Consider the following 25,084-nt stretch of genomic DNA (forward strand, 5'->3'; position numbering starts at 1 on the left):
TGAATTTGGTAGAACCACCACCCCTTTCCATGAGTCTGTGGGTGCCAAGGGAAGTAAAAAGGGCTGTGATGGAGATTGCACAAACCCAGAGAAAAGAAGCCTGCCGCAGCACCTTTGGCCATTGAGCCTTGGGTGAGTAGCCTGTGTTCTCTAGGCCTTGGTTCCTTTTCTCTCAAGTGAACAGGAAATGGATGGTTGCACCACCTGCCTCCAAATGCCTGGTGGACTCGACAAAGCAGGGCTGTTACTTCTCGGTTTCATTCTTAGCCTTTGCTGCAGTAGTGTCACCTGTGTGTGTGTGTGTGTGTGTGTGTGTGTGTGTGTGTTTTGTTTTGTTAATCCTCAACAGAGGATATTTTTTCCATTGCTTTTCAGAGAGAGTGGAAAGGAGGGAGGGAAGGGGATACAGAGAAACTTTGATGTGAGAAAGACACATCGATTCGTTACCTCCTACACATGCCCTGACCAGGGGGCGGGAGTGAACCAGCAACCCAGTTCCGTGCCCTTGACCAGGAATCAAACCCGAGACCCTTTGGTCTGTGGGCCTATGCTCTAACCACTTAGCAACACCAGCCAGGGCAAGCAGCATCACCTTTTCTCAGCAGTGTCCAATTACGGTGACCTGGGGCTACAGATCTGCCACATCCCATGTGCTTTTTTTTTTTTATAGTTAATTTGAGCTCTTTTTTAAAAATATCTTTTTCTTGATTTCAGAGAGGAAGGAAGAGGGAGAGAGAGAAACATAAATGATGACAGAGAATCATTGATTGGCTGCCTCCTGCATGCCCCCCACTGGGGATCGAGCCCGTAACCCGGGCATGTGCCCTTGACCAGAATCGAACCTGGGACCCCCTCAGTCCGCAGGCTGACGCTCTAGCCACCACTGGCTAGGGCCCATGTGTTTTTTTTCCAGCCTGCTTTGACGATCACACACATCTTGAGGCTGCACCCAGGGCAGGCCCCACCCTCAATTCAAGGAAGGAATAAGCTGTCACATTGACCTTACTAGCTTTCTGGCGATGAAGGGTGTGTGTGCAGGGATGACAAAAAGTGTTGCTCCTGGCTGGTGGGGGGAGTCCTCTGTGTCATGGGCTCTATCCACGCTTTTGAGTGAATTTCAAATGTGGAACAGGGTGGTCAGAGCCACTCCCTGGCTGTGGTCACAGTGCTGTGTCACAACTGTTAGACTAAACGTAAAACTGCATTTGAGTCCTGTGTGTCCTTACCAAGCACCTCTTCCGCCCGCACGCCCCGTCCCTGCAGGAGGAGAGGACTGGCCCCCCTCCACTCCATGTCTCCTGGTAGAATCAGTGCCCAGCAGCTGCCAGCCCCAGAAACAAAGCCCCTTTCTTCTGGAAGCCATCTGTGAGAACAATGGTTTTTATTTAAAAAATAACTTTTTTGTAACATAAGATAGGATCATTGTGACTGTGCCTCCCCTCCCCCCAGATGGCATTGAGAGGTGGGCAGGGTCACAACCTGGAAAAGTCTTCTTTGTGCTGCTCCAGCCACTGATCCAGTGTCCTGGCCTTGGGGTTGAGCCTCAGGGTCAGTTCGATGTTCCGGTCGGGTTTCAAGGCATAGAAACGGAACATGTTGGCCAGGTCCTGGGCGCCAGGGAAGCCAAGCTTCTCATAGTCCTCAGGGGTTGTCTGGAAGTAGGAGGGGGGGGGGGGGCGCGTGTCTGTGAGGATCCATCAACACCTCAGCATCCCGCTGAGGTGATAGGGGTTGGGGGACACCTCAGTCCCTACCAAGGTCCTTGCTAAGTCCCCCTGAGCCCATTTTACAAGTTTAAAAACCACTGTTCTAGGTCAATTTAAGATCTTGAGATGAAACCTCAGTTCCTCACAAATCAGAACTCTGTTTACATCACTTTCTTGCTCAGAAACCAAAGCTGCTCCCCTTTCCAGACTGAACTGGATCTGAACCCCTCAGATCCTCCACAACCAGCCTCAAGCTTTTCTTTGTTTACACAGTGACACACGGCCACTTAGGGCCTCTTTTCTAGTGCACATCACTGTGCTGAGCTCCAGGTCTATTCCATTCAAGCCTCATAACAACTCAAGCAGGGGACACTACTGACACACCCATTTCATGGATAAGGAAACGGAAGCAGAGAAGGGTCAGGGACCATGCCTCAGATTATACACTGATAGGTGTTAAGGGCAGGGACTGGGATCCAAGTCTGGGGGCGTTTATCTGGCCCCAAACTCCCATCATAACTCTGTTTGGGTCTGGGGGCTCTGCAGGTAGCTTTTGTCTTTTAACACCTATGAGTGTTAATGAGGTTTTCTTTAATGAGAAGGTCTTACTTTCATAATGGGAATGACAACAAGAAACCGGGGTCCGGACTGGAAGACTGTGTGTCAGTGGGGAAAGGAGGGTTCTATGGGCCTCCCGCCCACCCAGCCAGGCCATGTATGTGTGTGGGGGCCATCTCTCTGGCCTCTTCCCTCTTTCCTTCCTTCAAGACACATCCCAAAGGAGCCCAGCAGCCCTGCATTCTCACTCCTGGCCGTGGCCCCTACTGTCCCCTCTTCTGGAAACCTTCCTCCCCACTTGGTCAACCACCTATGCCAGAAATTTCACTCAGCAGCCATACTTGGCTCCCAAGAACAGCACAACATGGATGTTCACAGTTGTGATGAATTCAGATTTACCTTCAACTCCTGGGGGTTTGAAATGACCAGCAGGGGCCGAGGGGCTCACCTTGGCATCGTGCACGGTCTTCCCAGTGTGCTTGGAGAGCAGGGCAGCATACTCCTCCGCTGTGTGCCTGCAGGTACTGAGCCCAAGGTTCTGGCCGATGTATTCTTCTGGCATCTTCAGCAGACTGAGTACCACAGGGCCCAGGTCGGTGACGGACATGCCATCCATGGGTAGGTCACCCATGGGCAAGCCTGGGGGAGAAGGGGAAGAGAGACATGCTGGCACGTGACATGTCCTGGAGGGGACAGTGGGGTAGAGACTAGTGTTCCCACCAGCCAACCAACCAGACACCTGCACAGATCAGCACGTGCATGACTTAGACCAGTGATGGGCAACCTTTTGAGCTTGGTGTGTCAAACTTCGCCAAAAAACTGAGCATAACTCGTGTAGTGTGTCACTTTGAGGAAAAAACTAACTCCAAGACTCTAGTCGCAAATGTTTCATCCTCAGGAGCAGCAAATGTTTCATCCTCGGCATGCGGCCACGTGTCATCAGAAATGGCTACGCGTGTCAGTGCTGACACGCGTGTCATAGGTTCGCCATCACTGACTTAGACACTTCCTATGTGTATCTATGTCAGCAGAAGCAGCAGTGGAACTGGGTTGGAAAATGGGATTCAAGCTTGGCCAGCATGGCTCAGTGGTTGAGTGTCGACCTATGAACCAGGAGGTCACAGTTCAATTCCTGGTTGGGGCACATGCCCGGGTTGCAGGCTCGGTCCCTAGTGTAGTGCATGCAGGAGGCGGCCGATCAATGATTCCTCTCTCATCACTGATGTTTCTATCTCTTTCTCTCCCTCTCCCTGCCCCCCCTGCCCCCACTTCATCTCTGAAATCAATAAAAATATATTTAAAAACAAAACAAAAAGCCTCTGAGCCTGTGTTACGCCATTCTTAGAGTGGGGAGAACCCTGGACCGGCCGACCTCTCTCAGGGACAAGGGACAGAAAAGGGCTTCAAAAGGTCCCCCAAGAACTGCTACTCCGGGGCCCACTGCTCCCAAAACACTGGCCTGAGTGTACCTGGCCATATCCTGAATTTCTCATGTGGAAACCGGTGGGTGGGTTCTCCAAACACCAACTCTACTGACAGGAATGCTTGACAAGCTGAGGCCGACCTGGCCCAGAGAATGACGCGCTGCCAAATTGTGATTTTGTAGATGGAAAGGGACCGCAGTGCTTAGATGTGGGCACTTGGACCATGCCCTTTTCCTCACCCATAAAAAGGGGCCATAGCAACTGCCCATTCAGATCCCCCAGGGATCTTGTGGGGATGAAGGTCTAAATCAGAACACAAGGGGTGCCTCTGACTAGCTTTGCAAACTATAAAGGGCGGTGCCCATGTGCCAACACATGGCCCAGACTGCGTGCTCACCGGCGGGCAGGTCTTGAGAAAGGGTGAGCCAGTGTTTACGCACAAAGGGGTGGGGGTGGCCCGCTGAGGGGACTCACCCGTCCCACTCGGGCCTCCTGGGCATCCTGCTCTAATCCGCTGGCTTACGGACAAGGCACAAGTTGTATAAGATTCCCTCCAAGCCAGGGTCCAGTACAGCCAGCCATGTAGAGATTTGCAAACATGGGCATTGAGAAGCAAGTGCTCTCCACTTTGTGAAACCTACAACTGGGTCTCGTCTTCCAAATCCTCTCATTTTTGAAGGAGAAATAACAGTAACTGCACTTGTCTCTGTAAAGCTTTCCACCAGACAGAGACCGTGTCACCACGTCTCTGTAGATTTCCTCATTGCCCCGTGAAAGTCAGTGTTATGCCCATTTCGCAGAGCAGGAAGCAGAGGCCCAGCGAGGTTCCTTGCCTTGCTTACAGTCACAGACCTAACGTGAGAGCCAGGACTCAGGCCCAGAACCATGTGAGGACAAGCCCATAGCTCTCTGCGACAGCCAGAGTGCCACACGGAGCAGACGCTCAAGGGGGAAGGGCACTCACTCAGCAAGTAGCTCTTTCCATCCGGGGCTTTCTGGGGTAGGAAGTAGGAGAGGAGGTTCTCGAAATAGCAGGGCAGCCGCACACTGGTCATGGGAACACCGATGTCCCGGAAATATTCCTCCACCTCTCCTTTGCCATCAAAGTGGCCTGCTGCCAGTCTCCCCGCCGTCAGCTTCTTGATATTCTCCAGGCCGCTGTAGACCACATAGTGAAGGCCCAGGCGCTTGGCCAAATTGGCCAGCAGCTTTCCCTGGATGGCAGTAGAGGAGGAACCACAAAGCTAGGAGGGAGGATGTGTGTCCCCAGTCACATCCCAGCTCTCCGACCCAAGCTGCCACTGTGCCTGAGGCTAAGAGCCCGACACCACTTACTCTTCAGGTAAGGCCCCTCTTCCAGAATGATGCTCACACATGCTATCAAACCCTTTAACATGGGATTGTAAGCCTATACCGCCCACAGAACCTTGCATCACTTCTCTAGATCATCTGGATTGTTCACTTTCTGATGTGCTTGGCTGCAGCCCACCTTTGTGCAATCTGCTGCTAAGCCCTCTTCCTTGGAGAGCCCAGGATTCCACAAGGGAGGTGCTGCAGCTCAGTGGTTAAGCACATAGGCCACTTGGGTTCCGGTCCTGGTTCTGCACTGCACTATGCGATGCTGGACAGGCGATCTAATCGTTTGGACTCGTCAGTTCAATGGGGACCACAATACTACCTGCTGCATAAGGTTGTGAAAGGGATTGGCTGGTGGCCTCCAAAAAGATCTGTCTACATCCTAACCCCTAGAACCTGTAAATGTAACCTCCTTCGGAAAAGGTCTTTACAAGTATAATTAAGGAACTTGAGATGAGATTATCCATTTAACCCATGACAAGCGTCCTTATAAGAGACAGAAGACACAGAGAAGTCCATATGAAGACAGAGGCAGAGACTGAAGTGATGTGGCCACCAGAAGTGGCAGCCACCAGGAGCTGGAAGAGGCAAGGCACAACATCTCCTTTAGAGTCTTTGGAGGGAGCAGGAGCCTGGTCCTGTCAAAAACCTTGATTTTGGACTTCTGGCCTCGAGAACTGAGAAAGAATAAATTCCCGTTGTTTTAAGCCACCTGGCTTGTGGTCTTGTTACGGCAGCGGTGGGGCACTAATACAGGCTATCAGGATGAGACGAGATCTGCTTCAACCAGAGAAGCTGTCTTTGTCTTCTCTATGGAATGAGCTTCCATGTAAGAAATAACCAAAGAAAGGGTCAAGGCTAAAAACAAGTTTGGAGACCAGTGATCTAGTCCAACACCCCTTTGCTTTACAGAGGAAGCCAACAGACCAGAGCTGGGAAGTTACAGGTCCAAAGACATAGCTGTGGCTAGCTGAGGCAGGACTGAAAACTGAAGTGCGTAACTCCCAGCCTAGGGCCTTTCCTCTGGCACCAAGTATATACCCTCCACAAAAACCTGAGTGTCCTCTATGTGGCAGGCTCTCTGCAGTGTCTCGATCTTCAATGAGACAAAAAGATGGCCATGTCTCATGGTTCCTCTCATATCCCTGCCACCACCATCTAGGTTCAATAACCACCTAACTAGAGAGAATCTGGGTGGAAAACAGAATAAAGAGAAACAAAACATGTCAAAAGGGATCCGGGGGACTTTCTGGGTAGATGGAAATATATTTTTATCAAAAGGCAATTATATGGGTTTATTTACTTTCAAATTTTATCAAACTAACCAAGATAATTCTAACCAATTGTCATTTTTAATTCCAGACCCGTGTTTAATCATTGTCTCTTCATTTTCAGACTTTTAATAAAAATGTCATTAAAAAAAAAATTTTTTTAAAACTGTACAATTAAAATGTGTACATTTTATTATAAGAAATTATGGGTCAATAGAGTTAGATTTTTAGAAAGTATAAAAAGTCATTGGATGACAAAGGAAATAAGTGGTTGCCCGAGGCTGGGGGGAAGGGTGTCAGGGGTGACTATTAACCGGTACAGGGTTTCTTTTTGGAATGACGAAAATGTTCTGGAATTAGGTAGTGGTGATGGCTCTACAAACTTTGTGAATATGTTAAAAAAACAATGAATTGCACACTTTAAGAGGGTGACTTGTATGGTACATGAATACAAAAAAAAGTCACTGGATGAGAAAGCAGCCTCCTCTTACCCTCATCAAAATCTAGGAGGGCTGCATGGAAGGGAGGGAAAGGACTGCAGTGTCAGGGGTCCTAGTCGGAGTGGGCCCCACAGGCAAGTTAAAGCTGCCTCCAAGGAACCAACAGGGACCTGGGAGCTCCTTTTAAGATGCACTGCAGCTAACCCCAGCCTCCCCACACCCTCCTGCCTGCCCTCACCTGCTTGACCTCCTGCTCCTGGCTGCAGTTCTCCCAGTAGTTGGTCACGATGAAGGTGGCGTGAGCCCCAGTCAGAGCCAGTTTCATACTGGCCTCATCATCCTGGTCTCCCTGCACTATTTCTGCACCTTGCAGCCTCAGTTCCTTTGCTGCCTTCTGCCCAGGGTCCCGGGTTACAGCCCGAACCCTGAATGTCCCATCTTCCAAGAGGGTCCGGGCCACTGAGCCCCCCTGGGCACCTGCGAAGAGTCAAAAAGACCTACAGGGTCCAATGTGCCTGGGAGTCCTGCTAAGGTTAAAACCCCAAAGGGAATGCTCCACCAGAGCAGGACACCCAAGACACCTGTCCCCTCTCATTGTCATTAAACTGCCTTACACCAATTGTAAATAACAGCTTTAATGAGATAGAATTCATTTACCCATAATTAAAAGTGTATAGTGCAGCCCTGGCCGGGTAGCTCAGTTGGTTAGAGCGTTGTCCCAATACACCAAAGTCCAATCCTCGGTCAAGGCAGATACAAAAATCAACCAATGAGTGCATAAATAAGTGAAACAACAAATCGATGTTTCTCTCTCATTTCTTCTCTAAAAATCAATCAATAAAAAATAAGTGTATAATGTAGTGGCTTTTAGTGTATTCAGAGTTGTACAACCATCATCACAGTCAATTTTAGAACATTTCCATCTCCCCAGAAAGAAAATCATATCCATTAGCAGTCACTCCCCATTCTCTCCTCCCTCCAGTCCCTGGCAACCACTAATCTGTTTTGTCTCTACAGATTTGCATGGACTCCTTCAACATGTGGATTTTTGTTTCTGGCTTCTTTCACTCAACATGTTTTCAAGGTTCATCCATGTTTTAGCAGCCATCACACCTATACCTTTTATAAAATTTTAAAAATGTATTATGAAATATTTACAGATACAAAAAGGGATAATGACACTCATGTACCCACCACTTAGCTTAAGAAGTAAAATATTACCTATACCTTTTCAGAAAGAAAAAAAAAAAGATTGGGAAAATGACAAAATTAAAATAATCCAACGGAAGAAAATAAAAATCATCCATACATACAGGGTGGAGCAGCCCTAGCTGGTTTTGCTCAGTATATAGAGCATCAACCAATGGACTGAAGGGTCTCGGGTTCGATTCCAGTCAAGGGCATATACCTCAGCTGTAGGGGCACGTGCAGAAAGCAACCAATTGATGTGTCTCTCTCTCACATCGATGTTTCTCTCTCCCTCTCCCTTCCATTCTCTAAGAACCAAAGGAAAAATATCCTCTAATGAGGATTAAAATAAACAAATAAATATAGGGTGGAGCAAAAGTAGGCTTACAGTTGTGAGTACGTGAAACAGGTTATTCTTTATTATTATCTAACTAGTGCCCCATGCAGATTCGTGCACATTGAAAGGAAATTAATTAGAAGGTGGCCAGTGGGGTGGGACTGGGCGAGATGGGCTGGACACGCCCTGAAGCCAACCGCCTGCGATCCCTCCCCAGCCGGCCGCACCTGGGGGGCACCGTGGCTTGAAGGGCGTCTGCAGAGTGAGCGGGAGTCCCTCGGGCAGGAGGGGTCCTTCGTCCTGGCCTGCGGGGATAGGGCCCAAACCAGTTCTCCGACATCACCCGAGGGGTCCCGGATTGTGAGAGGGTGGTTCTCGGGTGATGCACCCCGAAATCAGGCTCCCTCCCCTCTGGTTCCAGGGTGCGTCATCAGAGAACGACCACTGCCAAGTCACCGCAGCTCAGCAGCTCCTGCATTGAGCACCTGCCCCCTGGTGGTCAGTGTGCGTCATACCTACCGGTCGGTTGGACAGTTGCTTAGCCTTTTATATATATAGATAATTATCTTATTATTTTCCATAAAAACAGGTTTACTGTGCCATAGTGACATTCTTTTGAGTTAGTAAAACTATTGTAATAACCATAACCTCCATGTCTTTTTTCCAAACAAACAACTGTAAATCTACTTTTGCCCATCCCTATATGTACAAGAACATTGGCTGCTGCACTACTTCCAAGGGTGGACATTTATAGACAAACTGTCCTTTGGCAGGATTCTGGCTAAATAAGTGATAAATCCACACAAAGTCATTAAAAAGAATGTGGCAGATCTGTATGTATGGCTTGGATAGGTGCGCATGTGTCCTGCAGTGGAAAAGGCAAATTGCAGAACTGCAATTACCCTCACACAGGTTCAGATGGGAACGTAAAATGGCAGTCACTTTGTAAAACAGCCTGCCAGGTCCTCAAAATGCTGAACATAGAGTTACCATGTGATACAGCAATTCTACTCAGAGGTATATACCCAAGAAAACCGAAAATATACATCCACACAAAAACTGGTACATGAATGTTAACAGCAGCATTACTAACAATAACCAAATGAAATCTATACACCTAAAGATTGTGGCTGCCAGGAGCCGAGGAAAATTGAGGGAAATGGGGAATGACTGCTAGTAGGTGCTCACACAAGAAACGTCCAAACCTGTAGATAATTTTTGTAAGCTTGTTTATTTTTTAAATATATTTTATTGATTTTTTTTTTTTTTTTTTTTTTTTTTACAGAGAGGAAGAGAGAGGGACAGAGAGTCAGAAACATCAATGAGAGAGTAACATCGATCAGCCGCCTCCTGCACACCTCCTACTGGGGATGTGCCCGCAACCAAGGTACATGCCCTTGACCAGAATCGAACCTGGGACCTTTCAGTCCGCAGGCCGACGCTCTTATCCACTGAGCCAAACCAGTTAGGGCTTTGTAAGTTTATTTAAGCCTAACTGACGACATATCACCAGGAAGCAAAATTTCAACAGATTGAGAAAATGCTCTGGAGAATGAACATTTTGCAGCTTTTAAACAAAACAAAAAAAGTCATTGATGTTAGGGAGAGAGAAATTTGTTGTTGCACTTATTTATGCATTCAATGGTTGATGCCCTGACGGGGACTCAAACCCACAATCTTGGCATATTCGGACAATGCTCTAACCAACTGAGCTACCCTGCCAGGGCCTAGAGCTTACTTTATACATTAAAATTTAAGGAGTCCTGGCCAGGGGGCTCAGTTGGTTGGAGCGTTGTCTCATACACCCAAAGCTTGTGAGTTCAATTACTGGTTAGGGCTCATATGGGAGGCAACCAATGTTTCTCTCTCCCTTCCTCTCTCTCTAAAAATCAATAAACATTTCCTCGGGTAAGGATAAAAAAAATAAAAGGGGATGTAATGAAATCCATTGGTGGTAGATTAAGGGGGTGAGAGAAAGCAAAGGTGGGGGGGGGGATCTCTGGGATTGCATAAAAAGCAAAACAGAAACACATACTTCCTTTACATTGGTGGCTACAGGACAGTTAACATTTACAGGATGTAGAGGTGGTATGTGGGCAAGAAGGTAAGAGTTCTGTGGTCTTGTGCTCTGGTGCTAGCGGTTGTGCCTTTAGGGGTCTGGAAAAGATAACTCTGACATTTCAAAAGTATGTTACCTTAGAACCCTAGTACACTTCTGGTGGGAATGCAGACTGGTGCAGCCGTTATGGAAAACAGTATAGTTTCCTCAAAAAATTAAATATGGAACTTCCATTTGACCCAGTGATCCCACTTCAAGGACTATATCCTAAGAAATCCAATGCACCAATCAGAAAAAATGTATGCACCCCTATGTTCATAGCAGCACAATTTACAATAGCTAAGACCTGGAAACAGTCCAAGTGCCCATCAGCAGATGAGTGGATTAAAAAGCTGTGGTACATTTATACCATGGAATAGTATGCAGTAGTAAAAAAGAAGAATCTCTTACCCTTTGAGATAGCATGGAGGGACCTGGAGAGTATTATGCTAAGTGAAATAAGTCAGTCAGAGAAAGACAAGTATCACATGATCGCACTCATATGTGGCATCTAAGTAACAAAATAAACTGATGAACTGAGTGGATCCAGAGACATGGAAGCATAGAACAGAGTGTGGAATCTCAGCGGGAAGGAGGGGTGAGTGGGTGGGCAGGAGGTAATCAACCAAAGATCTTGTATACATATATGCTTGGCCCATGGACACAGACAATAGGGTGCTGAAGACCTGGGATTGGGGGGGGGGGGCGGGTCAGGGAGGGCTGGAGGGGATCAATGGGGGAGGGGGAAAGGGAACAAATGTAATACTTTCAACAATAAAGAATTACTTTAAAAAAAAAAGTATGTTACCTTAGATGCAAAAAGATAATAGATTCCCTTAAGGTAGGTTGGTCAGGGAAGCTACAGTCCTAGAACTCAACTACCTGCCATAACCCGTTTGTAGTTAGGAATTTATATAACAGACCATTCTGTGTGGTTATTTTTGGTCTTCGAGTTTGTAAGGCCCACCATGCAGGCCTCTCCTGAGCTTGTCAGGTTTAGTATGTGGCCTCTTTTTCATTCACATAGATATGGGGGTTTCTTTTTTGGGGTGATAAGATCTTCTAAAACTGATACGGGGTGATGGTCACAGAACTCTGCAAATATACTAGAAACCAGTGAATTGCACACTTTAAATGAGTAAACAGTATGTGAATCATACCTCAATATGTGAATCGTACCTCAATAAAGCTGCTGTATGTTTTAAAATATATATTTAAGTATATATCATACATAAGTATGTAATATATGTTATATATATAAAGTACATATATATGGTTCCCCCAAAATGTATACACACTTTAACAGCGGATAGCTCAATTTATGTTTCTTTTTAGATTTAACCCATTGGAATTAATAACTATTCAAAATGTATACATTTTGGGGGGAGAGAAAGAACAGGTGGGGGCAAAATAAAACACTATTGTTTAAAAATAACTTAGATATTTCTAATTTGGTAGGATACTCAGGAAACTTGGTAACAGAGATGGATGGGGTGGGGGGTACAGAAGTGGGAGGGAGATTTAATGTCGGTAGGATGGGCAATTACTACTCATTCAAAGAAGTTAAAGTCATGTTTTTAAGATTCAAAGGACATCTGCGCTCAGGTCCTGTCCCCACGGCCCCATCCGGGGCCAGAGGTCCAACCTATCTCACCCTCCCTCCGACCCCTGGGGGATGTCTCCCTGAGCTGGGGGCGGGGGCGCCCTGGCTGGTGAGAGGTCCTGCGCTTGGGGGCCTCAGATTGGGTGGGGTTCCACTTACCTGTGGCTCCAAACACCACCACCACCTTCTTGTCCGCCATGCGAGCGGGAGCGGGAAATGCGGTCCAGAGAAGCCTGGGGGGCGAGGGAAGCGCGGAGTGGGCAACGGGGCCAGGGGTCCTCGCCCTGAACCACGCGCGTGCACCGGAGGGGGCGTCAGCCACGAGAGGTCGGGATCCGCGGCCCCTGGCCTCACCCCCGGGCCTGACACCCCCTCCCCAGCCCGTGTCTCGGACCCTTGCCCCGACCTGCGTTCCCTCCTCACCACAGCCTGGGTGGGAAAGACTACGGATAAAGGGGGACTTGGATTTTTGCAGCCGAGTCCACCACGGAGAGGGGGGATGTAATCCCACGGAGGGTGCCCACCCCGGCCCGCAGCTTCATTCCTGCGCTGCAAGGCCGCCCCTTCCCGGCCGCCCTGCACACAGGCACCTCCTAGGCTGCGCGGCTCTAGAGCCTCGCTGTCCTGGTCCCCACTCCGCGCAGGCCGGCTCGCCACCCCCGCCCGCGGACAGAGATGGTTCCTCCTGGTCCGCGCGAGAATCCGCGGGGTTTTTGGACCCGCCCCCGCCTCAATCTCCTATCTTGCAGGAATGTCTGAACTTGTAGATATGGGGTGTCACCTAAAGATGAGCAAGTCTATTTCCGTGAGTTTTCACCCCTTCAAGGCCCGGAGTTATTGCTTATCTGCCTGACTCACGTTGAGGTTGCTGCTACTTGCACAGATTTGAATGATTTTTAACAGAAAAGTGAGATTTCTTTGTGTTCAACTAAAACTCAAAATTGACCCTCACTCTTCTGGAAAGTTATTCTGACTGAATAAGAACATTTGCTTTCTTGTGTGCATGCATATGAGCCTAACCAGTGGTTAAGGACAACAGGGGGGTGGGGGCATGCGTGGGGGGGGGGGGGGAAAGGGGTGTGGGATGGGAATGGGGGGATGAGGACAAATATGTGATACCTTAATCAATAAAGAAATTTTTTTAAAAAAAGAACATCTGCTTTTTAATTCACTCCATAATATGTATGGGTGTGGCTGTGGGCGAGTGGTCAAGGTGGTGGGCCAGGAGATCCTTGGGGTGATTCTGGGCAGGTTCAAGGCCTGCTGCTTATTAGGGCTCTGATGACCTGATATTATCACAAGAGCTTGATAATCATCTAAATGATGTCAGACTAGCCCTAGCCGAGAGGCTAGAGCGTCAACCTGGGGGCAAAGGGTCCCAGCTTCCATTCTGTCAAGGGCAGGTACCTTGGTTACAGGCTCCTGCAGGAGGCAACCAATATGCTTCTCTCACATAGATGTTTCTCTCTGTTTCCCTCTCTCTTCCAGTCTCTCTGAAAATCAATGGAAAAAATGCCCTCAGGTGAGGATTAAAAAAATAAATAAATGATGTCACACTAAGAAACGATGATAACAAAATACGTATTAACTCATCCGGGAATGTCAGGTTTGGGACAGCAGGCATTTGTGTTCACTGCTGAATTTCCAGCTCCTAAAACAGTAATTGACACAAAGTAGGCTGATTGGTTGTCTAAACATCTGCGAGGCACGTACTCAAGCTAAAACTGACACTGTTTTCCTGAATCTAGTTGTGAAGATACCCCACAAGGGAATATGTATATATATATTTTTAATTTATTGATTTGAGAGAGAGAGAAAGAGAAACATTGATTTGTTGTTCCACTTATTGTTTGTTGTTCCAGAGATCAAACCCACAACCTTGGCATACAGGGACGATACTCTAACCAACTGAGCTACCCTGCCAAGATGAGAATGTGTATTTTATTTATGTAAACTATTGGTCTTTATGATAAGATGCATATGTTTATTTTAATAAATACACATTTATGTTAATTTATATGTAAATAAAGGTATCATCTATTGTTTATTTTGCATAAATATCTTAGAGTCTCCGCCACACCCTGTTATGCTATGCCTCTGCTTAGACTGTAAAGTTTGCCTGGAATACCTCCCTCCCACCTCCTTAGATAGGCCTAATGCTTACTCATTCTTTTTCTTTTTCTTTTTTTTTTAGATGTTTTATTTATTTATTTGTTTATTTTTCCATTGATTTTTAGGGAGAGTGGAAGAGAGGGAAAGACAGAGAGAAGCCTTAATGTCAGAGAAACACATCGATTGGTTGCCTCCTGCATGCCCCAACCTGGGACAGGGGTAGGGGAGTGGGGGAGGAGCTTGCAAACAAGGTACATGCCCTTAACCATTATCAAACCCGGGACCCTTTGGTCCGTAGGCCAAGGCTCTATCCACTGAGCAAAACTGGCTAGGGCTACTCATTCTTTAAGACTCTACATGACCATCACTTCCTCCAGGAAGCCGTCCCTGATCCCTAGGCTAGGCACTACTCCTATTCCACTCCCATCTCTATCCCTCTGGTAAAATTGTCTCTGTCATATTGACTGAGGGCTTCCTGAGTGCTGGCCCCATTTCTTGTTTGTCTCTACATCTCTTCCTCCAGACACAATGTCCAGAACTTAGTAGAAACTCAATAAAGACCTAGTATGAGCCCTGGCTGGGTAGCTCAGTTGGTTAGAGTATTATCCTTCTCGCCAAGATTTCGGGTTTGATCCCCTGTCAGGGCTCTTACAAGAATCAACCAATCAATGCATAAATAAATGGGACAACAATTGATGGTCTCTCTCTCCCTCTCTCTCTCTAAAATCAATTTTAAAAAAGAAAAAGAGAGAGTAGTATCCCACAGGTACTTGGGGATGCAAGCAACTCCAGTGTCTTTTGGTCTTGCTGAACCTGCAGCTTCAGAAACCAGTACAGACAATAAGTGGCAGAGAATAATATCTCTGCCCCTGGGCTTCTGGTTAGTGGTGCTGGTGCCAGGATGTAACAAAAAACACAAGTTCGGCTGCTTCCTGCAACAAAAGCCAAACTCATGAGATAGGTGCTGGTGCAAAAGGAATGAGGTTTATTTAGGTGCCACATGACCTGGAGAATGGTAGAGTCCCATCTCAAAGACCATCCCCACTTCCTGCTCAAGCTTGTTGTCTTATAGAGATAGGGAGAGGAAGTCTTTTTTCTATCCAATTATCTTGCTAGTTTTCAAGGTGCTCAGTGTAATAACCTCCCCCTACACCAGTGGTCAGCAAACCGCAGCTCATGAGCCACATGCGGCTCTTTGGCTCCTTGAGTGTGGCTCTTCCACAAAATAACACGTGCGGGTGTGCACGTACAGTGCGATTGAAACTTCATGGCCCATGCGCAGAAGTTGGTTTTCAGCCTGGGCGAGTCTATTTTGAAGAAGTGGTGTTAGAACACTCAAGGGGCCAAATAGCCGCATGTGGCTCGCGAGCCGCAGTTTGCCGACCACTGCCCTACACCATCTTGGCCAATGGAGGAGACTTTCTGGCACCCCCTGACTCTCTATGGTAACATAGAGAGTTGGAAGAGGGCAGACATATTCGCAGCCTGGGCAAAGGTTTTTCTCTCTTGAAACCCCATCCACCCTGGGGTCCCTTAAGGCCTGAGTGGAGAGATTTAGCTGTTGACTAGTGTATGCTCAACTGTGACGCAGCACTTTCTGTGGTAATTTATATTTGACAAAGAATTTCCTACAAAGCACCTTCCAGTTCACCAGCCCAATGACATGTACTAATGATGATGACAGTTGGTGAACCCTTTTCTGGGCTCATGCTATGTATCAGGTACAAGCTAAACCCTACATTAACTCATTTGACCCCTTGAAGCAACCCTTCCTTCAATCAGTGACACTCAGATTAATTCAAGTGTGTGTGTGTGTGTTTGGGGTGCAGGTAGTACAATGTATACTTCCCATTACCCCTTTCTTTTTAAAAAAATATATTTTATTGATTTTTTTACAGAGAGGAAGGGAGAGAGATAGAGAGTTAGAAACATCGATGAGAGAGAAACATCGATCAGCTGCCTCCTGCACACCCTCCACTGGGGATGTGCCCGCAACCAAGGTACATGCCCTTGACCGGAATCGAACCTGGGACCCTTCAGTCCGCAGGCTGATGCTCTATCCACTGAGCCAAACTGGTTTCGGCCCATTACCCCTTTCTTAAAATTCATTCTTTTTTATTTGATTTTGAGAGCCAAGTAATGCATAATGAATTTATGTATTCTCATAAAAAAATGTAAATGGTACTGTAAGTGAAAGTTCCATAGGACTCTTCTAAAGGATCAAAGACAGTTTTTTTGTTTTGTTTTCTTGTGTGTGTGTGTGTGTGTGTGTGTGTTTTTGGGGGGGGGGCTTTTTTTTTTTTTTTCTCCATAGACTTTTTATTAGGCCTTTTGCCATTACAGAGTCACAATGGATGTGTTGATCAAATTGATCCTCCCTACCCACCCCCCGTATAATATCTACCAATCAACTTCACATTTTCCAACTGTCTAACACAATATGACCTGGGCTTTTTTTTTTTTTTTTTTAATTTCTTTATTGATTAAGGTGTCACCTATTTGTCCTCATCCCCCCATTCCCATCCCACACCCCTCCCCATGGATGCCCCAACCCTCTGTTGAACTTAAGCATTGGTTAGGCTCATATGCATGCACACAAGACCTTTGGTTGATCTCTCCCCCCTCCCCCCACCCTCCCCTATCCTCCCTCTGAGGCCCGATAGTCCGATCAATGCCTCCTTGTTTCTGGTTCTGTTCTTGTTCATCAGTCTATGTTGTTCATCATTTCCCCTAGATGAGCGAAATCATGTGTCACTAGAGATGTACTTATAAGAATTGAATGTGCGACGAGCAATAATAGTTATGCTGACAGGCAAATGAATCAGTCTGTAGTGAGTTTCTTTCTGGTCCAACAGTTCTTTTGAGACCCAATATCAATGTCCACCAGTTCCTTATGAGTACATGTCGGCACTGACCCCTCAGCTCTGGATGGTGGACAAATGGTGGTAATGCAGGTCCGACTCCCTCTGGTTTGGTCTCGGCCGGATCCAGGGGCACGGCTTCACCCGGATCCAGGGGCCCACGGCCTCACCCGGACCCGGGATCCAGCCTCACCCGGATCTAGGGGCACACGGCCTCGCCCAGACCCAGGATTCAGCTTCATCCGGACCCAGGGGCGCATGGCCTCACCCGGACCCAGGGGCGCGTGGCCTCTCCCAGACCCAGGGTCGCGTGGCCTCACCCGGATCCAGGGGCCCACGGCCTCACCCGGACCCGGGACCCAGGCTCACCCGGATCCAGGGGCCCACAGCCTCACCCGGACCCGGGGCCAGACTCACCCGGATCCAGGGACCCACGGTCTCACCCGGACCCAGGACCCAGGCTCACCCAGATCCAGGGGCCCACGGCCTCACCCGGACCCGGTACCCAGGCTCACCCGGATCCAGGGGCCCACGGCCTCACCCGGACCCGGGGCCAGGCTCACCCGGATCCAGGGGCCCACGGCCTCACCCGGACCCGGGACCCAGGCTCACCCGGATCCAGGGGCCCACGGCCTCACCTGGACCCGGGGCCAGGCTCACCCGGATCCAGGGGCCCACGGCCTCACCCGGAACCAGGACCCAGGCTAACCCAGATCCAGGGGCCCACGGCCTCACCCAGACCCGGGGCCAGGCTCACCCGGATCCAGGGGCCCACGGCCTCACCCGGACCCGGGGCCAGGCTCACCCGGATCCAGGGGCCCACGGCCTCACCCGGACCCGGGGCCAGGCTCACCCGGATCCAGGGGCCCACGGCCTCACCCGGACCCGGGACCCAGGCTCACCCGGATCCAGGGGCCCACGGCCTCACCCGGACCCGGGGCCAGGCTCACCCGGATCCAGGGGCCCACGGCCTCACCCGGACCCGGGGCCAGGCTCACCCGGATCCAGGGGCCCTCGGCCTCACCCGGACCCGGGGCCAGGCTCACCCGGATCCAGGGGCCCACGGCCTCACCCGGACCCGGGACCCAGGCTCACCCGGATCCAGGGGCCCACGGCCTCACCCGGACCCGGGGCCAGGCTCACCCGGATCCAGGGGCCCACGGCCTCACCCGGACCCGGGGCCAGGCTCACCCGGATCCAGGGGCACACGGCCTCACCCGGACCCGGGACCCAGCCTCACCCAGATCCAGGGGCACACGGCCTCGCCCAGACCCAGGATTCAGCCTCACCCGGACCCAGGGGCGCATGGCCTTGCCCGGACCCAGGGGCACGTGGCCTCACCCGGACCCGGGGCCCAGCCTCACCCTGACCCAGTTCCCAGCCTCACCCGGACCCAGGGGCACGCGGCTTCACCCGGATCCGGGACCCAGCGGGGTTTCATCTTCTTGATCCCAATTCCTGTTGGTCAATTCCCTCTCAGCAATTCCTTCGGCCATTTTCTCAGAGTTCCAGGGCAGCCACCGCAGAACTCGTTGGGCGGCGGGCTCGGTGAAGCTCCGGTGTGCCCGGTGCGCGGCGGCGGGCTGGTCCGGGGTGGCTGCGTCGGCCCTTGGGTCTGCAGTGGTGGCCGGTCGCCGAGCGTGCGCACCTGGCCGCTTCCGGGGCGTTGAGATTCTTGAAGGACTCGGAGGTCAGCAAGCGCGTAGTCTCCCACCCCATGTCTCCCAGGGGCTCGTCTGTCCGTGCTCGGCAGCGAGTGAAGCCTTCCCCTCAGCCGGAGACCGCTGGGGGAACTGCGCCGAGCACGATCCAGGCCGCCATTGTGTCGCCTGAGCCGTAGTTTTTAAAGTGTGGTCTTTGGGTTACCAGCATCAGCTTCATCCCGCGTACCCCTCTCTTTTATTCTAGTTGTAGAGCATCTGCTCAGTCAGCCCTCCGGTGGTTCTGGATGGTGTCTGCTCTGCTCTCCCGTCGTAGTCTCAAAATTGTTGTGGTAGGCAGCAATCAGGCTTCTGCCCTATGCCTTCATCTTGGTCCTTGTTTGTATAGTTAAGTCTTGATTGTTGTTGGTGTCACTGGGAGGAACCGTCCTCCAGGCCAATTGGCCGCGCGGACCCTCTGTGTCTATAAAGGAAGAGTTGCCGTGAGGGAGACACGCCTATGTGCCGGGTCTTGGTGCAGCAAGGCTTTGGCGCTCACTGCGTCTGCCTCTTGAATGTGTCCCCTATGGGAGTGGCCGAAATCTGGCGTCATCTCACACCGACCACTAGATGCCTTCGTTTCTGGGTCTCCAATGGAGTGCAGGCCAGCCACTGCCTGTGGCCCCCCCAGCATGAACCACAGCATCCCTTATATTCGTGACCTGTTTCGGTGTCTTCCCCTTTTGGCTGCCTCCCTATCGCTCAGCTTCCCCAATCTCTCTAGGTGTTCGCTCTTGATACCCCCCTTTGTGGGCTGAGTGCAAAGTCTTGGTGTTGTTAAGCCTTGATTGCTGTTGGTACACTGGGAGGATGTGACCTCCAGTCCAATTGGCTGTGAGGATCAGCTGTGTCTATGCCGGGAGACAGCCCCATTCAACTAGACTTGCAAAATTGTAAAAGCCTCTGTGTTCAGCTTGGATGGGGCGGAGTTACAGGGCGGAGCCTACCGCCTTGGCTTCCCGTCAGCCCCGCCCTATGAGGTTCCTGTGTCTCAGTGTCCCTCTGTACTCCCAGCAAACACCTCTGAGAGAAAAGCGCCCTGGAGTTTCGCGCGCTGCCAAACAGTCTAGTCTCTCCCCCAATGAATCTGGATTCCCAGATTCTCGCCCGGAACTGGGTTTCCGTGTAGTCAGAATTGGGGCTCACCGCAGTCTGGCGCTTTTGTCTCCTTCCCTCCAGGGCGACTCAGCGGCACAGTCAGCAGCCCATCCTCCGCGCACAATCCCCTGCGCGCCTCCGGTGCTCTGCTCTTCGCCGCCTCTCTGCACCTCTGCCCCACAGCCCAGCTTTCCCCAGTATGAGCCTGGCTTCCCCGGGTCTTTCCCGGAACTGGGGTTCAGTGCAGTTGGAACTGGGGGTTCAGCACAGTCCGGAGCCCTTGTCTCCCTCCCGCTAGGGCAATCCAGCGGCACAGGCAACAGACCCTCCTCTGCGCACATTCCCGTGCGCGGCTCCGGCGCAACTCCTCCGTGTCTCTGCCCCACAGCCCAGACTCCCCCAGCATGAGCCCGGCTTCCCAGGGTTTCGCCCGGAACTGGGGTTCAGTGCAGTCGGAGCTGGGGTTCAGCACAATCTGGCGCTTTTATCTCCTTCCCGCCAGAGAACGCCAGCCCGGCTGTCAGCCGCCCCTTCCTCTCTAGCTCCGTCTTCCCCGCACGCGCGCGGGCTCGTGTCTCCGCCCGTGTCTCCATACCTCAAGCTTTTACGGCTTCTCTGCTTTTCCTTGTGGTCCTCTCTTTCCTTCTAATTGTGGGCATTTCAGTCAGCCAGCTTTCCTGTGGTTCTGGATGATGTCCGTTTTGATTTTTAGTTGTGTTTTTGAAATTGTTGTGCCCGGCTGTAGGTTAGGTGTTTAACCTATGCCGCCATCTTGGTTTCTCTCGGGCTTTTAAAACTTTATTCACTTCAAACCCTTTAGCAGAGACAGGGTTCTGTTCTGGGGTGGCCTTGACCTCCAGAGCAGCTCTGACGTTACCCCTTCCCCAGACAGAAGCCTGGCCGCTTCCTCCCATTGAAGTGATGCAGGCTGGAGGCCAAGGCCAGAATGTGCTCACCCCAGATGGGAAGATTTGGGCCATTCCAACAGAGGATCAAAGTTTGGGGCTCCAGCTTCCCCTCACCCTTCCAGGGTGAGGTGGTCTTAGGGGCTCTTCGGGGGATGGGGAAGCAAGCAGCCGCTTCTCCATCTGGCTGCAGGGAGCTGGGACAGAGGCCAAGAGGGGCCCATCTGTCACCCCCAGTCCTGCCAGCTCCTTGGAGCAGGAGCAGGCTGAGCTAAGGCAGGGGATGGGTGGACAGCTGTCTAGCCCAGGTCGTCTCAGGCTAAGATGGGAATAGGAGCCATTTCAGGAGGCTGGGAAGTTGGGTTGTTGTGTGTGTTTTTTAAAGATTTTTTTTACTTTTTTCCACTTCTTAAATAAACATGAATATATGTATATATTTTTCTTTTATAAAACGTTTGTAGATTTGGGGGTAGGGTGGGGCAGTAGGCAGCCTGGCTTCCTGGCATCACTCATCATCAAAGTTCTGACTCAGGAGGAAGTTGGCAGCCAAGTTCTCATTTTTTTCACAGGCGAAGAGGGCCTGGATCACCAGGCTCTCTGGAAAGCCCAAGGCCTTCAACCTCTCTATAGCTTCCTTCTCCTGTGGCGTCACCTGGATGTAGTTCATCTGTGGGGCCTCCTCGCCTATGGCACCCACCTCACCCTCAATGTCAGAGATGTCCACCAGCTCCCCAGGGGGCTTGTTCAGCATCTGGACGAACTGCTCCTGGTGCCGGCTGATTTGCTGCAGAAGCGGTGGGTTTTCCTGGCCCAGCTGCTGAAGCAGGGCAGGCAGCAGCGCTGGGTTCTGCTGAATCACCTGCCGCATATTCTGGAACTGGGGCTGGTCCCGCAGGAACTCCAGGGGGTTCTCTCCGGCTGGTTCTGTGACCGACTGCTCAGACACTTGGCTCTCCTGGACAGAACCATGTTCTGGCTCGGGACTCCCAGGAATTCCCGTGAGTAGACACTCCACAGCTCGGTGGGGGTTGTTGTAGCTGGCTCTTAGGGCGGCCACAACCCGTTCCCGCTCATAGCCCATGGACTTGATCTCCGTCAGCATCGTCTCATATTCAGAGCCAGTCACTAGCGTGGAGGCTGCGTCTTCCTCTCTCCCGCGGCTACCTGAAGCAGGAACAGAGCCTGACACAGACTCCGGGGATGCCGTGGGGACTGATTCCTCCGATGGACTCCTGTCCTCTCTGACGGTAGGTGGGGTATGGGACATGCCTGAGGCAGGGGCCAGCGGGAAGGATGTAGAGGACTCAGGGGCAGCAGTGGATGAGGCCTCTGGGGGTACTGAGGTGCCTGAGCTGTTTTTGGCCTTGGTCACCATGACAACCACAAAGTTCTTCTCATCTATGCGATAGTCCCTGATATGGACATCATCACTCAGGATCTTGCCAGCATAGATGAGTTTCTGTCCAGCCACAGGAAAGGCATCACGACCCTTTTCAGCTTCTATCTTCTCCTTTAGCACCTTCACCGTCTCGTCAGGCTCCAGGCGGATCTTAAAAGTCTGCTGCTGCAGCGTCTTGAGCGTGATGGTGACGGCCATGGCGGGCCCGAGCGACGCGGCGGCCCGGGACCCTCACACAACATCCAACTCATGCCGCTGCCATCTTAGTGCCCAGCCCTCAAAGACAGTTTTATTCAGATATGATTTTCCAATCAGAAAATGTAGCCTTTGGCATGAACCAAAGACACACTCTAGGGTGGGAAAAATAAGGCAAGGTTTTTAAAGGGAAGAGTTTCAGGGAGTTCCTAACCAAAGGGTTGGGATACAAGACCATAACTTATTCATTTTCTGATTGGTGGGGGCTACTGGATTTTTAGGGGACTGCTGACTCAATGGTCAGCAAGTGGAGCTGTGAGATAAGAATAATGGGTAGTTTCAATCGACTCATGGTCAGCAGGTAGAGTCATGGCATATGGCCAATAGTTGGAGTCATAAGATATGGTCAGCAGGGCAGGTCACAAGGCAGGGGCCTATGCCTCAGTTTCCCTTGGAGTCTGCAAAATACACCAATAAAACAATTTTTTATAGTAAAACAGACAATGCAAAGAATACAGTTTGTCTGATAGACAAAGTCAGAGTTTAAACTGCAAAATGGCTTAGTTACTGGAGCAAGGTCAGAGACCAAATTGTAGAAGGGTCCAGATAGTCTATCACAAGATTGTGATATTAGAATCCTCAGTACAGATAAAGCACAAGTGACCCTTGACCTCTTTCTGTCATTCTAGTGTGTAAACCTTTCCTACTTTTGAATGCATTTATATACCTAAACATGAACATGTAGAAAGATAACATTTTATAGTTAAGAAATAAAAGGGATCATATTGGATATATTTTTCCCACAATATTTATTATAAAAATTTGTAAACATACAGAAAAGTTGAAAGAACTATAGTGAACACCCATGTACTTAACACATAGATTCTTCAATTCTTAACATTTTGCTATATTTGCTTTATCAGCTATCTTTTTTATACATTTCAAGTTAGTTGCAGACATCAGTACTTTTCTCCCCTAAACACTCCAGCATACATATTATTTAGAGTTCAAAATTTGTTTTTTAGGTTAAGTTTGTAACACACTATAGAACAGCGGTCGCCAGCCTTTCGGACCTCATGGACCACCAGTGGTTGGCGACTGCTGGCCAGGCAAGTTAGGAATGTTTTGATGATCAAAACAACCTGTGTGGTTATTTTCAGTTATTGAACTTGTCAGGCTTGCTATGGTAGCCCTTTTTTCTTACTTCCTCTCTGAAATAAATAAAAACACATAAAAAAAAAACCCACATTCCTAATTGAGTGGGTTATAGTGGGAAGTCATGTCCTAAGGCATATAGGATAAATTAATCTCTACCTTGAACAAGCCCTGTCCATTTTTTTTTATTAAGGTATTATATGTGTACATATCTTACCATTGCCCCCCCCCACCTGTCCATTGTTTATGTGCATCTAGAAGAATATATTTAAAATGTGAGAATGTAAAGTTAAACATCCTAGTGTGTGGGGGGGGGGAGGGAGACATCCCAGCATTCCTCATTGTTCTCTTTCAATTGCATACTTCTATAAACTATGTTAAATGATAACTATCCTGCATCCATCAATGTAAAAGTAACATCTCTCCATTTTATTTTTTACTCAATGCTAGAGATTTTCCCGCTTTACTTTCTCCCGCCGCTTTAATCTTCCACCAATGGATTTCCTGTAACCTTTCTTAGGTCTTCTCCTTTGGTTCTAATCCAATCCTATCCCATATAATAAAACCCTAATATGCAAATCGACCAAATGGCAGAATGTCCAGTTGCTATGACACGCACTGACCACCAGGGGGCAGATGCTCAATGCAGGAGTTGCCCCCTGGTGGTCAGTGCACTCCAATCAGGAAAGTGCTGCTCAGCCAGAAGCCGGGCTCACAGCAAGCGCAGGGACAGTGGTGGGAGCCTCTCCCGCCTCCAGCAGCGCTAAGGACCCCTGGGGGATGTCCATCTGCTGGTTTATGCCCGCTCTGCTAAGCTGACAGGTGGACATCCCCGAGGGGTCCCAGACTGTGAGAGGGCGCAGGCCCGGCTGAGGGACCCCCTCCCCACCCTCAGTGCACAAGTGTTGTGCATCCAGCCTCTGGTGTATAAATAAAGTTCCAAATTGCTATACCCTGGAGCAGTGGTTGGCAAACCGCGGCTCGCGAGCCACATGCTGCTCGCCAGCCGCGGTTTGCCGCTCTGTTGACTGAGTTTGCCGACCACTGTCAAATACTACCCTTTGCCTCTTTGCACACAATATGCCACAATTGCCTAATCCTCACAGCTTCCAACTACACGGTAACATTTAGTCTAGTCCAGTGGTCAGCAAACTCATTACTCAACAGTGCGGCAAACCGCGGCTCGCGAGCCCCGGTTTGCCGACCACTGCCCTGGAGAATTATCTCTGTCTTTTGAGATTTTGCTTCCAGGACTAACCCCCAATCCTTGGTTCTAATAAACTATTTAAGCTTTTCTTTAGGTTTGGAATTTCTTTTGTGGACAACTAATAACTCTAACAAAAACTGCAAACTTCCCACACCTTTGCCAGCACTGGACATTACCAGCCAGTCATTTAATCTGCAGCCAGCCCATGGTTAAGGAAATGACTGGAAGCCAGTGTGGTTGGAACGGAAAGGACAGATGAAGCCTAGCGCGAGACGAGCCTGAAGAGGTGGTGACATCAGACAAGAAAAGCGCGTGGCCCAGAGGAGGCCTCGTAAACACCGGCTCTTATTAGTGCTGGCGTTCATGCACCAACACCCCAACTTCCTGGGCAGACCTGGGCACCCAGAGCGGAGCCACGTGCCCGCTGCAGGGGCGTGGCCTCCGCAGGACCCGCCCCCGCTGCGTGCGCAC

The 25,084-nt window shown here is 49.9% G+C and overlaps 2 protein-coding genes across 7 annotated transcripts; both read right to left on the reverse strand.

The window, feature by feature from the left end:
- Nucleotides 1-1,036: 1,036 nt before the first annotated feature.
- Nucleotides 1,037-12,623, reverse strand: NMRAL1 (NmrA like redox sensor 1). 6 transcript variants are annotated; one of them, XM_079794093.1, is made up of 7 exons: nucleotides 12,572-12,623; nucleotides 12,141-12,214; nucleotides 6,994-7,232; nucleotides 4,653-4,932; nucleotides 2,713-2,903; nucleotides 1,480-1,652; nucleotides 1,037-1,363 (listed from the first exon to the last, which is right to left on the reverse strand). In XM_079794093.1, the coding sequence occupies exons 2-7, from the start codon at nucleotides 12,178-12,180 to the stop codon at nucleotides 1,183-1,185; spliced, it is 1,104 nt and encodes a 367-aa protein (XP_079650219.1). In that variant the 5' UTR covers nucleotides 12,181-12,214; nucleotides 12,572-12,623; the 3' UTR covers nucleotides 1,037-1,182. The 6 variants fall into 6 exon arrangements, with proteins under 6 accessions (XP_079650219.1, XP_079650218.1, XP_079650217.1 ...); XM_079794092.1 differs by lacking the exon at nucleotides 12,572-12,623 and adding an exon at nucleotides 12,405-12,539; XM_079794091.1 differs by lacking the exon at nucleotides 12,572-12,623 and adding an exon at nucleotides 12,388-12,401.
- A 7,953-nt stretch (nucleotides 12,624-20,576) lies between these two features.
- Nucleotides 20,577-22,298, reverse strand: LOC307104908 (UV excision repair protein RAD23 homolog A-like; the record flags this gene model as incomplete). Its single annotated transcript, XM_079780168.1, is given in 2 exon segments — nucleotides 20,577-22,277; nucleotides 22,280-22,298. Coding segments are annotated over 2 exon segments (1,134 nt in total). The 3' UTR covers nucleotides 20,577-21,162.
- Between the last annotated feature and the right edge of the window lie 2,786 nt (nucleotides 22,299-25,084).

The sequence above is a fragment of the Cnephaeus nilssonii genome, assembly GCF_951640355.1.
Source record: "Cnephaeus nilssonii genome assembly, chromosome: 2".
NCBI lineage: Eukaryota > Metazoa > Chordata > Mammalia > Chiroptera > Vespertilionidae > Cnephaeus > Cnephaeus nilssonii.

What these genes read in the sequence shown, in the direction of transcription:
- NMRAL1 (XM_079794093.1), bottom strand. Translation starts at nt 12,180, where the DNA reads ATGGCGGACAAGAAGGTGGTGGTGGTGTTTGGAGCCACAG. An exon ending in TGGAAAGAGCTACTTGCTGA is followed by an intron (nt 2,904 to 4,652) that starts GTGAGTGCCCTT and finishes CTTCTCCCCCAG; the next exon opens with GCTTGCCCATGGGTGACCTA. An exon ending in AGACCGTGCACGATGCCAAG is followed by an intron (nt 1,653 to 2,712) that starts GTGAGCCCCTCG and finishes TCCTACTTCCAG; the next exon opens with ACAACCCCTGAGGACTATGA.